This window comes from Rhinolophus sinicus, chromosome 1 (genome assembly GCF_057876585.1).
Source record: "Rhinolophus sinicus isolate RSI-liver-muscle chromosome 1, RSI-T2T, whole genome shotgun sequence".
Lineage (NCBI taxonomy): Eukaryota > Metazoa > Chordata > Mammalia > Chiroptera > Rhinolophidae > Rhinolophus > Rhinolophus sinicus.
In genome coordinates, this window is record NC_142501.1 from 25,410,833 (window position 1) to 25,426,683 (window position 15,851).

The following is a 15,851-nucleotide window of genomic DNA, read 5'->3' on the forward strand; positions in this document are numbered from 1 at the left end:
CTTCCACCCACCACTCACAAAGACCACTCTCTCCAGAAACAGAGTTTTAATTCCCCAGTTTTAGTGTATTTACAAAAGTCCACAGCTCCAGCTGGAGGCCCCATTGTTCTGTGCTGTCCCTGCCTTGGGACAGTTCAGCTTACTCTGTGCTTGTCCAGGCAGGGGACAAAGGGTGCCAAGTTTCTATTAGTGTAACATAATTGATACAAAGATTGCTTATCAACTGTAAAAAAAAAAAAAAAAAAAAAAGGCTCAGGGACCAGCCAGGGGCCTCTAAACAGCCCTGTTGGATCCTCCAGGCCCAAAACAGACAATGAGGTATGGCGCCTATTATCTCCACAAGTGCCCTCCTGGGCTCCTGATACACTCAGCCTCGCTCATAGTCACACACATCACATCTATCTGTTTCTCTATTTCTCTATTTCTATCTCTCTCTTTCTCTCTCTTTTTTGCGCGCGCACGCGCACGCGCGCACACACACACACACACACACACACACACACACACACACAGCTGACCCTCTGCAGTGCTCAGACAGCTGAGAAAAACTATATACACTGAGGGAGTAGTGCCAAGTGGCTGCTAGCTCATGCCTGCCCCTCCAAGACCCTTCCTCTCCATAAAAAAGGGAGCTCTAGAAAGCATCTTGCAAGGTCCTTGGGGCGCCCTGGGGCAGAGAGCAGCTGTCCTCAGGGTAGGCCCCTCCGGGAGGCATGACCTCATCTGGGCAGGCAGGAGGAGGCTGAGAGGGAGGTGGGGCCACACAGTGCCTCCTGGATGTTCTCCAGGCAGCCAAGCAGCTCCATGTCGCGGAGCACAAGGCCCAGCAGCTCCAGCGTGGCTTCTTGTCGTGGCGCGCACTGCCGCCAGGCCGCCAGCATGCTGTACTGCGCTTCACGCAGGCAGCGCCCGTTCTGCAGCTCCAGCCTCTCAATCTCGTACTCCCTCAGCCCCAGCCGCCGTATGAACTCCTTCCAGCGCGACGGGGGCACGTGATCCACCACCGCATACAGCGTTGCCGGGTCGGCTGCGAGGAAGCAGGCAGAGAGCCTGGAGGTGCGGCTCCGTGCCCCCGTCCGCCCTGCCCCTCTGCTGCCCACGAACGCGCCCTCTAAGAGCCCCGCCCGCCTGTGTCCCCAGCCCGGATTCCCCGCCAGGTGCTCACTGTCAATGCGCTGTGTGCGGGCGCCGTCCTCCAACTTCTGAAGAGGGGTGGGGATGGGGGTGGAGGCTGGAGCCGCTGTGGGGAGGGGGCCCGCCTTCTCTCTCTGGAGTGATGCAGGACTGAAGTTGGACCAGTCACTAAGGTTGGGACTGGGGATGGAGGTGGAGCTGGGGATGGGACTGAAGCCCTTGGCGGGGCTGAAACTTGAAGCTGGGTTAAGGAGCTCAGGGTCCCCCTAAAAAAAGAAGATAGCATTAGTGGGGAGAGGAAAAACATCCCACCCTCTTTATTCTGGATGGGGTTGGAACTAGAGGGAATTAGAGGAGCTGGAGGGTCAAGGGTGATTCCCGGTGATTTGGGTCTTACAAGATTGCAGTGGACAGTCAGAAGGAAGATTGGGGGTAGGCCCCTGGCTTCATCTTACCTCTTCTGTAGGTATTGATTTCCCACAAACTGAGAAAAAAGAAACAAAACGTCACAAATTTCACTTCCTCTCTCAGTCTTGGTGCCTGTGGCTGGGGCTGGCCCCGGGGACTTGTGGTGACATGCTTCAGGGCATATGTGGCCCCAAGGACAAGAGAATTACTGATACAGTATGACCTCTCACCAGCCATCCAGGACCATCTCCTGCCAACCGAGTTGCTGCCGCAAACTAAGGGGATGCTCCTCGTTTCCCTCCAGGCTGGTGCGTCTTAACCACCCAGCCGCCTCCCACATCCCCACCAGCACCCTTTCCTCCTTCCAGAGGCCCCACTCACCAATAGAGTAGAGCTTGAGCTTCCACCGTGGGAAGTGGAATATGACACCCAGGAACAGGAAGGATAACAGGCAGAGACCCAAGATGATCACCAGGGGCAGCAGCATCGTGGTGTCTGGAGACAGAGCAGATTGTGGTCAGAGGAGAAGCTGCAGGAGGTAGCAGGGCTGGCTGGGTGGGCTCAGGGGCAAGATGAGCGGAGGGCAGGTGAGTGTGGGCACTGGGTTAGTTCTCCTCACCTGAGTCCGGAAAGGGCTTAAAAGATCCAGATGGGCACAGCATCTCGCACTCCGTGTTTGACTTGCAGCTAAAAGAACAGAGAGCAATGGTGAATAGGGGCCCTCCCGTAGGAGGAACACGGGTTCAAAAAAAAGAAAAAGAAAAGAAGACATTGTTGGAAAGTCTTTGCTTTATCAATATTTTAGGTATCTCTTGATATATAATGGAAATTAAACCTATCTTGGGAATTGATGCAAAGGAATGAAACATAAGTTAATCACAGAATCAGTTAGTTTAGACCTGGAATTGATCTTGAAGAGGCTGTGTAGAAAGACTTAAAAGCAGTCAGGGGGCCGGCCCGGTGGTTCAGGCAGTTAGAGCTCCGTGCTCCTAACTCCAAAGGCTGCCTGTTCAATTCCCACATGGGCCAGTGGGCTCTCAACCACAAGGTTGCCAGTTCAACTCCTCGAGTCCCGCAAGGGATGGTGGGCTCCGCTCCTTGCAACTAAGATTGAACATGGCACCTTGAGCTGAGCTGCCGCTGAGCTCCCGGATGGCTCAGTTGGTTGGAGCGCATCCTCTCAACCACAAGGTTGCCGATTCGACTCCGCAAGGGATGGTGGGCTGCGCCCCCTGCAACTAGAAACGGCAACTGAACCTGGAGCTGAGCTGCACCCTCCACAACTAAGACTGAAAGGACAACAACTTGAAGCTGAGCTGCACCCTCCACAACTAAGATTGAAAGAACAACAACTTAACTTGGAGAAAAGAAAAAAAAAAAGCAGTCAGGGTCAGGGTATAAATTCCAGCCCCAGTCATTGGCTAGCAGTGTAATTCCAAGCCAAGTCATTTAACCTGTATGCCTCAATTTCTTCATCAGGAAAACAGGGACCCTACCCACCTGTCAGGATTGAGGATTAAGTGAGAGAATTATGCCTGACATATAGTAAGTGCTCGGTAAATAGTAGTTGTCATTGAATTATTTTATCATTGTTCTACTGATGAGAATCTTATGGCAAAGAGAAGTTAAAAAGCTTTTTCTTAAGATGACAGTGCTGCTGACAACACGTGACTTTGAGAGAGAGGTCAAGCATGCATGTGAAAAATTTAAAAATACATATTGCTGGGGGACACCAGAGAGCACACTATCATAAGCACATCTTTCCACGTTGGGAGCTGTCACTGGGCAGTATGGAGCGATCAGAACTACATGGGAGGCCTGGCAGGAACTTGAGAAGGTGAGTTATCTGCAGGAATTTGAAAGCAGGAAGAGGTACTTTTACCCTCCTCATAAACTCATGATGAGAATTACATGGGATGAGTATAAAAGCTCTTTCAAGGAGAACAAAACTTAGTAGGAAGAAGGAAGTAGTTTCTTGTCAGACACTTTGTAGCTATATTTTGTGGTTCTTACAACTTCCAAGTGCACGTCATTATGCTTAAAGGTAAGAAAATTAAGGCTCTGAGACATTAAGTCACTTGCCAAAAGTTGCACAGCCAGTAGTGGCTAAGCAGAGATCAGTTCAACTTTAGGGCCCACAGAGTTTCTTCCTTACAAGCGAGAATGTACGTGCAGCCTCCATGGAGCCAGGAGTGAGCAGGCTTGGTCAAAGGGACCGGGGAGGACATACCACATTTCATCAAACCTAAGATGCCATCACTAGTGAGGCATCATTATTTGCATACCACACACACACACACACACACACACACACACACACACAAACACACCCCTGCCAATTAAACCATGATACATCATCAATTGTTGTAAGATGCAGTCTGATTTCATAGATGTAAAAGTGTGTTCTAGAATCAATAGTAGACCCTGTCACCCAAGAATCTTAATGCAAAAATAATAATAATCTGAATGTTTAAGTTAGAAGAACTACAAGTCCCTGGGTTATAAGCCTCTATCCCCAAAGGCTTCTTCATATTTAACATTTGACGAACAAGTTGGGGGGAAAAGAGACAGACTATCTGGTATCGTGATATGAAGTGTCTCCCAGTCAGACACCCAGTAGGAGCCAGAGCACCCTGCGTGTCCCCCTCATCCTGCTGGTGACTCACCACAGCCACCCCATCACTCCCTATGCCCCGACCCAGTGCTCAGCAGCTTGCAGAGATACTCACTTATCACAGGACACACATTTATTTTCTCTGAGAAAGAACCCCATGTGGCAGGTGCAGATGGTGTCCTGTCTCTCACTGCCTGTGGGGAGAGAAGCAGCACAGCTGAGGATGAGAAGAAGAGCCAGGAGGGGCTGGGATAGATGGCCAGACTGGAGGCACTCCCACAGACTGCGGGAATGGGGAGGATAGACCTTGCTCCTGAGAAAGAGCCTGCCCCTGCAGTGAGGAGGGGGCTGGGGTCGGGAGAGTGGTGCTCACAGTCGATTTGCTTCTTGCCATTGATGCAGAGGCTGCAGTTCTTGCACTGGAAAAGATTGTCATCCCAATATTTCCGGTACTGGTCCTTCTTACAGCCACACTTGGTGTTCCGGTCCACTGTGCAAGGAGAAAGCTCCACCTGGTCCATTTCTGGTGAGGGGAAGAGATGGAGTATTAAGCTCTGTAACACACACTCACACCCATGCACTCTATCACAGATGCACATGCTTTCCTGCCCACACCCAGCAGCACAGATTTGCATACCCTCACAGGTGGACAGGCACGCTCACCCCTCTCAATGCCCACTTGATACATCCTGTTTAGAGCCCTTGCCCTCTCCTGAGACTCACCTTTTCGGCATATTGAGCAGCTGAAGCATTGTCTGAAGTTGTTCTCAACAGCAGTATAGGTGCCGTTTTCACACTCTCTGCAGTCTGTGTCCAGCCCTGGGCCTGGACAGTCATTGTATAGGTAGGTCCCTGTGATTGGAGTGTCTGGGTCAGGCTGCAGCCAAGAGCTCAAGGAAGGAGCCCCATGCTAAGCAGAAGAGCCTGGTCTACCTTTCTGAAATCTTTAGGACAGGAAAGGAGGAAGAAAATCCCAGCCCAGGAGAAGCAGACTTGGGGACAAGGACCCCAAGTTCTAGAACATTTGGAAAAAGCAAAGGAAGTAGCAGGGCCCCATACCTGAGGAGATCACTGTTACCACTTCCTCCTACCTTTGTGACACTTCGTACAGCAAATGGAATTATTTTGAGGGTGGCTGTATTTTCCTTGGGGACACATACTGTCTCTTTTCTCCCGGTCCCTGAGGTCAGGGACCAGTCCAGTAACCCCGGAAGGGAATCTTTCCACCAACAGAGCCAGGAGCACCTGGGAAAGAATCAGTACAGGAGGACTCATCAGGATGTAAGCTTGGCCAGGTGGCACCATGCAATCTATACTTAATTGTTCTCTATTTGTCCTGTGTGCTAATTGTTCTATGTCCCTCAACTCAAGGCTGGTAGACTCCAGGCCTGGCTCTATTTTATCCTGATTTCCCCATGGCAGCTAATAGTGTTGGACACGAGGCAGATGTTTAAGGAAAGGTTTTTGTTTTTATTATTGGGAACTGATAGGTTATTTCCATTCTAGCCCTTCCCAACAAGCAGCCCTAAATATTGGGGTGGTGCTTCTCCATCTGAGTGCTGCATTCCCAATGCGTTCACTTTGTGAACCCCCACGGAGGTGGGATCTGTGCTTTCCTGTATTATGTTATGCCAATAAAAAGTTCTTTATGAAATCAGGTTTGAGCGGAGATGAGTGATGTCCCTGTGGGCAGCGTTCCTGGAGAGTGCCCAGAAGCCAAAGGAAAAGTCTATTTATTAATTTGTATCAAAACCTCACCCAGGATCCCACCCTCAGATTCTATTCTGCATCCCTTTCCACCACTAAATCTGCACAAATACCCCAGGGTGGCCAGGGCAAATGGGGAGGGGAGTAAAAGGGGAAGTTCAGGGTCAGGGATGGGGTCGGCAGTTGACAGTTTCAGTGGGGGCAAGAGTGGGCAAACCATGTACGTGAAACTAGAGCTGGCCAGAGGCTGGTGATCCAGCGCAAGTGACCATCAAGTCAGGAGCTGAGACCGTGCCAAGGAGTCCTGAAGCTCTTCGCACACTGGGGCATTCTGGAAGGCATGTTTTACAGCCTCAGGCCAAGCCCACAGCAGCTGAATCACTTGCCCAGTTCTAGTTTAGGTGCCTGGACAGCAAAGCCAGGAGTCAGAGCTGAACTCCAACCAGAGTTGAGACTTTGCTCTTTGCTTTTTGACCAGCATCTTGCTGGCTTTCCCTGGGCCTTGATTATTTTTCTCTGCTAGAAGAGCCGCTTTATGTAAAGATAAGAGGATGTCGTCAAAGTATTTTAAACGTTGGGGAGCAACAGATCACAGAAACCCCAGCCTGAGAAGGAGGGTGTAGCAGCCTGCAGCCACCCAGCAACAGCCCTGCAGCCACAATGGCTCCACATCTCAGCAGAAAGGCAGGTCACACCCTGAGTCACCCGCTGGGAGATGCAGGCCGAGCCTCAGCCACAAACGGGAAGCCACACTCAGAAACACAGCAGCAATCCCTGCAGGGGTGCACCCCTCTACTCAGAGGGCAGCAGTCTTCCCTGGCCCACTCTGGCACTGTGCCATCTCTCCTGAGAACAGGACCGGGGCTTCCAGGGCAACAGGAAGAGTTTGGGGTGGTTATGGGAAGAACTTCCCATCCTGAAAGAAGAGCTTTCCCCGAAGAGAAGAGCGCATAGCACCTAAGGTCATGGGCACTGGGCATTCCATCCAGGGGGGCTGGGAGCAAAGCCAACCAGCAGAGACAGAGTCGGGAAGAAGTGGGGGGCTCCAGTTCCGGGACTGCCTGTCGGGGGAGAGCTTTTCATGGACCTATGGCCTATGAGAAATAAACTTCCCAGGAGGGAGGGAGAGAGGCTTTCTCAGGCCACGTGTCCCCTCCCTCTACAGCACTTTGGGGGTTAAGTCAGATCCGGGAAAGGGAAATCTTTTCCCAGCAGCTCCGCCCAGTGACTCAGGCCAGAGGGAGGGAGAAGATCTGGGGGAGGGGAGAGGGAACCAGCAGCTTCCCCAGCTCTTTAAGGGTCATGAGTCAGCATAAACACTGAAGGGACCAGCCAGCAGTTGGGATCCCTTCCTCCTGTGGGCCAGTCTATCCCTCCAATCCCCACATAGAACCCCCTTTAGATCTGTCTTTCCTTCTCTCCTCCTCAAAAGATCCAGGCAATGGACCCCTGTCCCACTGGGCCCACGTATTTTGGGAAACGGCCCCCTCTCCCATTCCATCCCTTAAGGGAAGTCTCCCTCACCCCCTGACTTCCTCCCACTAAGTCACTACCCATCCCTCCCTGAGGGCTACTCAGTTCCTTCCCACCCCTCAGCATCCTTCCTTTAGATTAGGCCCCGCCCTGGCTCCTCCTCAACCAGTCCCCACAGATAAACTGGGTCCCTGTTTTCTCACCCAGCCCCCTGACACTCCCCAATTCAAGAAGGAAGCCAACCAAGGCTGCCCTCCTCCCAGCCGGGTTCACTGCATTCCCACAGCCTGGCTGGTTCTGGCCAGTTGGACTGGCTTTAGGGACCTCCCTGGAGTCCCAGACAATCCTTAGGAAATAAGGCCAGTTCTGAGTCTCCTCAGCCCTCCCCCCAGGCCCAACAGCAGCACAGGAAAAACTCCAGAGCCCTGAACACCCACTTCCAAAAGGAAGGGAACAAGCAGAAGGGATGTGAGACAATCAGCACTATTGCCCAGGTGTCTCACGGCCCCCAGCAGTGGGCACCATTCGTTGGCTCTGGCTGGCTCTGGTGAGCACCTCCTTAGCAGCTGAATCTTGCAGCAAAAGAGCAGAAACAGGAGGTGAGCTCGGAGCACCCCGGGCGGATTGCCTGTCACCTGGAGCAGGGGAAGGGCAGGAAGCTGGGGTGCCTGTGGAGAGACAGTTGAGGGGGTGGCCCAGCACCCCTCCAACTCCCCCACAACTTCCGCCTGGGGAGGCTTTAAAGTGTGACTTCCTGTGCTGGGCCTGCAGCGTAGGGTAGGGGGTGGAAAGTGACCCTGTGGTCTAACTCTGATCCAGCCACCTCATAGGATGGCTTAGCTGTTCCTTTCCCCCGCATACATGTGTCCATTAAATTAAAATGTGTTTGTTCATTTTAATGTGAAAATCGTTGGGGAGCTCATGACAGCTTCTCCTCCATTAATGACGTTTCCCCCACCCAAGCTTATTGGACGCTCAGCCTCCTGTGAACTTTAATAACATGAATTAACTATATCTACTCTTGGCTCTGAATATAATTATCTTGGGTGAGGAGATATGATCTTCCCAATAGACCACAAACTCTCTAAGAGATCAGAAAGAGTGTTTTGGTCAGAGATAATATCCTATCTTCCTGGGTATCTTCTCAGCATCCAGAACTGGGGGAGCAAAATAAACATGGATTCATGGGTTGATCTAATGGCTGTTGTGTCTTCCATTCCAGGTGAAGCCAATGATTTCTAAAGAGGGAAGTAGGGAGTCAGTGTCCCACCAAGGTGGGAATATATTTATCTCCAGGGGAGAGCTCTCCAAGTAACCCCCGCCCCCTCCATCCCACACACACGAACACTCTCACGAGAGATGGGGACAAGTGTTTCTCTCCCTTTGAGAGTCACTAGTAAGTAAAAGCAGCACCTACGAAAGATAAGAGTTTGAGAACCTCTGCTCTAGCGTTTAGATGCGTACTTCGCTTGGTTATTCCCTGGACCCTTAACACGCCCCAAACTAAATTCATCAATCGCTTGGCCTAGACAAATGTCACACCACCAACTTCTCAGCACCAGTGTCAAGACGTTTGCCACCTTTCTTTCCTCAGGGCCCCACCCCCATCCCTGCTGCCAGACAGTCTGTCAGTTCTTCTTGCCAGTCCTTCCTCTGTGATCTCCCCGTCTTCCCTCTGTCCATGCCACATGCCTGGAGTAGTGCCAACTGCCTTCCAGCCAATTGCCCAGCCCCTTTCCTGCTCCAACACATCCCACAGACTTCCCTATCTGTGTTCAGGCTTCAACTTGCAACTGCAATTGTGGGAATCTTGCTCTTAGGATCTGACCTCGACATCATTTCCACAGGTCACTGCTTTTCTGAATGAGTTCTTGCAGAGGTACTTCACTGCTATTCTGAACACATGCTCCCAAATGCAGTGGACCCTCAGAGAACCGTTTATGAATGAATGGAATGAATGAATGAATGAAGTCCTCTACCTGGGACCATGTTCAAGATCTTCTCTTCATCCCCTCCCCACTTTCTCCAATTTTCTCATTCTCATTTCTTCTTGTTCCTAAACATGGTCCATCCACTCCAGCCAAAGTGTTCAGCTTCTTACCACCACTCATCCAACACAAAACCCATCTCTCTGTTCTTCTGCTCTCCCTCAAACCAGTCTCCCTTTTTCTAGCCACCCTGCCAGTCAGTGCCTTCAAATCTCAGCTCCAAATCCACTTTTCTATGAGGCTTTTCCTCTTTCATCCCATCTGAACAATCTTTTGTTCCTTTATTCATTCAATAAATAATTAAGGAGCAGTCTGGCTGCCAGGGAGGCAGAGATGAAATACACCACTCATGCTCTCACGGGTTCTCTGCTGGGACCGAGACAGTCAACTGTAGGCTCTGCGCTCTGTGCAGGGAGCGCTCCAGGAGCACTGGAGTTGAGATCTGCTAAGCAAGAAAAGGCAGCCGCACGGTGCTCTCTCCTCCTTGGCTCTGCCTCCCATCGGTGTTCCAAGGCACCACATCACAATGCTTTTGTGGGGATTTTCCTCCAGACTGTTCTCTGAAATCATTTTTTTCTGGATGCTGTCTTGGCTCCTATACTGTAAGCTCCTGGAGAGCAACAAAGTCCTGTTTGCTTTGTCCCGTTCTCTCCTGTATTCTTCCCCACTACCACCGCCCCTCCCACCCCCGCCACATATACAGTGTGTGCTGTGTATTGTCCATTGAGTGGTGAGCCTTACCCAGACCTTGCATACCTCGTCTCCCCTCCAGCTCCAGGCGGAGGTGGCTCCCTTAGCAGTCATACCCCAACCTGGGCTCCAGCCCCAGCCCACAGGCACTTTGCTGTATCTGTTCAGGCTACCATACCCTCTGTTTTCCAAACACCACGTAATTACTAACAATAATACTAACCCTAACTATAAAAGATACCTCTATTGAGTGCTTTCTATTTGCTATACCCTATTCCTACACTAGAATGTAGACGCCACGAGGGCAGCGATTTTGCTCACTGCTGTAATCCCAGCTCCTGTGTCTAGCACAGAGCAGGCACTAGTACATTGAACACTTAATATATATATATATATATATATATATATATATATATATATATATATATCAATCTATTTACTCTTTAAAACAACATTAGGAGGGGGAAAAACCAACACTATGAGGTAATGACAATTATGTTCATTTTAGAGATAAGGAAAGTAAGGAAGGCATGGAGGGGTTACATCACCTGTTCAAGTTTAGGCAGCGAGTATGTGAAAGAGCCAGGATTTCAATCCAGGTGATCCACTTCCAAGGAAAGAGAGAAGAGAAATAAGATGGCAGGGCAACTGGATGGGGGCGGGGCTGGGAGAGGACATCCTTGAGAGAAGGAAAAGATGGGGCTGGGGAGAAAAGATAAGGTGGGAGAACCAGAAGAACAGTGAGACATGATACAGAGAGGTGCTGCGTGAGGAATTAAGGTCTAGAAATGTGGAGTCGAGCAGAGAGGGAACTAGAGAGAAAGGGTTTTAAAAAGGAGAGTCTGAAAAGTATCTGAGGAGACTCCTGGGAGAGAAAGTATAACACCCTGAGGAGAGGAAAGGTCGGGGAGCCACAGGTGGGCCAGGCAATCAGAAGAAACTGGCCAACACAGGCTGGGAAATCCACCCAGCTAGGTAGGGGAGGGGGCTCAGGGATCTGCCAGGATGATGCCAGGACACGACGGAGATCAAGGATACCTTGACGCGTCTGAAGCAAGAGAAAGGGACATTTTCCAGTGACGAAAACAACTTTCTACCAACTTCCCCAAATTGAGCTGTAGAAGAAACCAAGGGATTGTTGTCTAGGGCTTTGGGGAAGGGCTGGAGGACAGGCACAGGGTCCCTGTCCAGGTGGAGGTGGTGTTAGCTACCCAGAGAGGGTGGATCCAACAGAGGCCACCTGCCTAGAAGCTGTCACAAGCAGAGGCTGCTGAATGCCCCCAAGTGAGAGACCTGGGCCTGAGGAGAGCACTGAACGCTCTCCACTGGGCTGCCCTGCCCCTACCTCGTTTCCCACTTGACTCTCAAATAGCCCCCACCACACGGCCCCCCAAGCTTATCCCACCAAGTCACCTCCTCTCCCAGACTCAGTTTTCCCACTTCACTATCACCCAGCTCCTGCCCTCCAGCAGGAGTTTGCTCAGCCAGAGCCCACTGTAAGCCTCACCGCCCCACAGCCCAACCCACTCCTGGGCGAACCCGCTGACCAGAGGGACAGAGCGAGTTCTGAATCATCTGGACTCTGAGAGGACTAAGCGTCCTTCTTCCACTCCTCTACTTTCCCTACCAAATCTGCCCCACCCTCGGCCATCACCTGCCCCCACATTTCCAGATTCCCCATAGCCCCCCAGCAAACTTCCTAGACTGTGAGGGGCCAGGGCTCCCTCTTACTCCATGCCTTTCAAACTGCTCCCTTGCCCCTGACTCAGGGCAGGTGGATGAAGAGGGAAACCTGGGCTTCTGTCAGGTCACGGCCCTCTCCCGACAAAGGCCCATTCTTGCCGGCCGGCGGCCCGCGGTGCCCTTTGCCCACCAGCCCACTCGGCCCTTGTCCCTGGTCTTACCAGTGGCAGCAGCAAGCCAGGCACGGTGGGGAGGCCCATGTCCGGCCAGCTGTGACCTCTCACTCCCCCATCAGGACTCAGGCAGTGGCAGCGGCTGGCGCAGTGGCAGCGAAAGAGTCCCGGGATGAGCGGGTCAGGAGGTCCCAAGTGGAGCCTAGGCCTTGGGTAGGGCCATTAAGAGTTGAGACTGGGATGGAAATCACGGCCTGGTCCCAGAGGCCCCAAACCCCGAAGGCCAGAACCAGAGCCTGAGTCCGGAGAACTCCGAGGAAATTAAGAGGCAAGAGGAGGTGGGAGGGCTAGGGAGAGTGGCAGATGTGTGTTGCAACAGCGGGACAGGAAGAGCTTGGGGGAGGAGGCGGGACGAGGCGGGAGGAGGCAAAAGTTCCTTAACCCTTTGTAGAGCTTCAGAGGCCAGAGTCCTGGATCCACCTGCTGCGTGCTCCCGAAACCACCAATCTTACCACTCCCAACCGATCACCAAGGTACAATAAGCCCCCTCCCTCCTCATTCCCATCACCTGGCCGTTCCCAAAGGAACAGCAATAGAAAGACCTAGGGCTCTGGAGTCCAATTCACTGGGTTCCAGTTCAGGATCCTCTACTTTTCAACTGGGTGGTCTTGGACAAACAACCTAGGCTCTCTGAGCCTGTTTTCCTGTTTGTAAAATGGAGAGAACCTATCTCAGGTGGTTGCTGTAAGGATTTATTGAAACAGGACAGAGAAGTGTGTGATAGATGACAAGTACTCGGTGTTCTTAGTAACTCTTCCCTTTTCCCAAGTTCTCCACTGAGTAGCTCCTACTTTCTTGGGATTTACCCTTCCAACCCAAACCTCAGAGTAATTCCTAACCCTAGTTTTCTGCCCTTTCTGGGGCCCTCATACCCAGTTCCCCCCAATCTAGTTCTTATCCAGTCTGTGCTTGGCTGGGTCCCCCAGCTGATGATTCTGGCTCTGCCACCAAACAATGGTGGGACCTCCGGCTGGACACCTCCACTGCACTTCAGCTCATTACTATATGAGAAACAATGCCTACCTAGCCCACTGAGACGGGAAAGTAATGCCCTGGGGATTAATGAGATCCGACCTGGGAAAACGCTTTCAGAATTACAGGTATCTCAATCAGATATTACTATAGTTCCCAGTGCCTTTTCTCCAGATATTCTGTACACCAACCTAAACTGACCTTCAAGATAATCTACTGCACCACTCTTGTTTTATAGATGAAAAAACTGAGGCCGAGAGACACACATGCCATGTTCCCCGCAGAGCCAGCAGAAACCCCCGACTCCAGACTTCAATCCAAGGGCTCATTTTGCTACAATAGACACAAGGCCACTTTTTTTATCTGTCCCTTTGAGTCCAACCCCACACCTTTTCTCTTTGGTATTTTATGCCACCCCATTTGTGCAGGACATCTCCCAAGTGAATCCCATAACAAGGGTACAATGTTCACCCAAATATTCTCTGGGTACAATGACCTTCCCTATACCCAGCCCAGACCCAGGGTCCTCCAGATGCTGAGGTTGCTAGAAATGCAGGGAGACCAGAGAGGAATGAGGTCCAAGGGCTTTGTGACTTGGAATCAGAGCTCCTGGTCCCTTCTCCCCTTGATCCAACCAGCTGACCCCACACCCCAGAGTCTACCCTACCTGGCTCTTCCTGGCCATCCCTCTCTGATCCCAAGAGCAGAGCATCTACAGATGAGAGTGGAGTTTGGATGTCCCCACCTTGGACTGACTTCACTCTACCTCATCCTCCAGCTTCTGAAGAACTGGAGAGTTGAAGCTCGACTCACACAGGAAGGAGCTCACCTGCACCAACGCACAGGGAGCCTGCAAGTGCAGTGCAATGGACCCAAAGCAGAGCTCTTGAAGAAACAGAATCACTGGAATAAAGTGCAAGAATCAGAATGCCCAGTTTCCAACGTGAAGAAGCAAGGAGGGCCACAGGCTCCTCATCTACAAAATGGGGAACACACCAGTACCCCTCACATCATATGCATTGATAATTAAATGCATGTAAAGTGTTTAGCAAGTGCTTGCCATATATTAAGCATTCAATAAGTGGTAGCAATATTAGTAGTTTGTATTAATAATGAATAACAACTTCAATGTCCTATTTTTAATGTTACAAGGAATTTTTAATAGTCTATGCCAACTGTCTAAGCCATTACACATAGCCTGGCACAAAAGGAGAATCTCTCATTATTCAGGATAAATGCTTATTTACTCAATAAGTTTAAAGTTTTGAGAAATGTGGCATTAAATTGTTCAATGAAATTCTGTTTTAAAAATATGGTGAGAGATGGGTAAATCTAGGAATATGAAAAGCTAACTAGTCTCACGGAGGAGGTAAGGATATGACCATAATCCCTCCAGGAGAAGAGAAAATAATGGTGAGAGAGAGAATGGGAGAGATGGAGAACTTGGATAGGAGCAAACTGGGGATGACAGAATTGGTTGTTAGGGTCTATAGAGGTAAGGATGGAGAGAAAAGAGGTTCAGATAGCAGTCTCCCCTCCCGCATCACGTGTGTGTGGGGGGGGGAGTGTGTGTGTCACACACACACCACAGCAGTACAGAGTGATCATAAGGGCACTGGACTCCGAGTCAGGGTGATGTTGGTTCCAGCCCATGCGTCACAGGAGACAGGGTGGGTCATAGAAGGTGACCCAGTCCCAGGCTGGTTCTGTAAGAATCATAAACTTGGACAGGTCACTTCACCTGCTAACCTCAATAAGGAAAAGGAGGCAACTTAAACCCTTTCTTCTCTAACACTCTGATTCTAACTCTTGACCATAAGGTCTAGGGGTAGCGTATAGATAAGGGAAGGAGAGACGGAAACACCACAGGGTGGAGATGCAGCAGGTCAAGAGAATTCCAGGTGGGAAGGGGGACCAGAGCTGATCGCTGCCATCCATAGCACATCCAGCTTTGTCCAGCAGGTCCTGCCCACCTGAGCCAGAGGCAGAGGGAGCGGGGGACAGGTGGGACAGGGCTGAGGCTGGGCTGTGACAGACAGCACACAAGCGCAGGCTGAACCTGAGGGCACTGACAAAGGAATTGTTGTAACCCCACCGTTTTCCCCTCATCAACTTGAGTCTAGGAAAGGGAAGTCAGAAAGCACATCAGTTCCTGGTCACAACCTTTTATCTCTCTCTCCACTCCCTTCACCATCTCTTCCTCTTTCCCCAACGTTCACTTGGTTCCTCAGGACAGGGAGACGGTAATTGAGGGGAGCAATACCAGGGCAGCAAGGGACGTGACACCAAAGATGACGAGGAAGGGTAATTTCTGGGTTGCAGGTCTGACGCTGGAATGGGGGAAGGAACCAGGGGTCCAAAGATCGGGGTCCCACTCCAACATCCCTCAATTAAGAGCTGGGAGGATTCCAACTGCTGCTCTCTCTATAATGATACAAGAACGAGAATATACAAAGCTTTGAGGGTCCAGAAGACTCTAGCTTGAGTCTCATCCTTCTCCATCACTACCGAACAGCGAGTGGGGAGCTGGAGCAAATGAGGATGTTATGTTGCAGCTGGGTGGTGAGTCGTGGGTGCTCAGCAAATGGAGTGGCAGATTACTGCTGATGGCAACTCAAGTTAGGAAGGAAAAGGAGGTTCAGACAAAGGACAGGGCGAGTTATCCCAAACACTGCCTCGTAGGTCTCCTGAGGGGAGCACCCATGTTTGTGTCCTCCCACCCTAACATGGTGACGGGCACATAGCAGATGCTCAGTAACGTCCATGGAGGGACTAGCAGGACAGTTTGTCTCTCCTAAGGCCCCTGAAGAATGGTCACTTCCATAGCGAAGCCAAGGGGTATAGGAGTCTGCCCCCCACTCCGGGACCTCCTGGGAGCTTGGGCAGAGTCCCAGGAACTCACATCCACGCCCTGCCCCCTTCAGGGTGCCCCTTCCATCTCTCCAGACA

The 15,851-nt window shown here is 51.2% G+C and overlaps 1 protein-coding gene and 1 long non-coding RNA gene across 2 annotated transcripts; one reads left to right on the forward strand and one right to left on the reverse strand.

The window, feature by feature from the left end:
* Positions 1-31: 31 nt before the first annotated feature.
* Positions 32-12,380, reverse strand: TNFRSF1A (TNF receptor superfamily member 1A). The gene is made up of 10 exons (XM_019754367.3): positions 11,919-12,380; positions 5,248-5,401; positions 4,880-5,008; positions 4,530-4,679; positions 4,272-4,350; positions 2,162-2,229; positions 1,924-2,037; positions 1,590-1,618; positions 1,166-1,400; positions 32-1,027 (listed from the first exon to the last, which is right to left on the reverse strand). Exons 1-10 carry the CDS (start codon positions 11,955-11,957, stop codon positions 720-722), a joined length of 1,305 nt encoding a protein of 434 aa, XP_019609926.3. The 5' UTR covers positions 11,958-12,380; the 3' UTR covers positions 32-719.
* LOC109459676 (uncharacterized) lies at positions 12,296-13,950 on the forward strand. Its single transcript, XR_012494058.2, has 2 exons — positions 12,296-12,403; positions 13,605-13,950. It is a non-coding gene; the product is annotated as an uncharacterized LOC109459676 (long non-coding RNA).
* Positions 13,951-15,851: the final 1,901 nt, after the last annotated feature.

Excerpts from the sequence above, each read along its gene's own strand:
- TNFRSF1A (XM_019754367.3), bottom strand. The coding sequence starts at position 11,957 with ATGGGCCTCCCCACCGTGCCTGGCTTGCTGCTGCCACTG. Across the intron at positions 5,009-5,247 it reads CTGTACGAAGTGTCACAAAG|GGACCTACCTATACAATGAC; the intron begins GTAGGAGGAAGT and ends CTCCAATCACAG. Across the intron at positions 2,038-2,161 it reads TAAGCCCTTTCCGGACTCAG|ACACCACGATGCTGCTGCCC; the intron begins GTGAGGAGAACT and ends CTCTGTCTCCAG.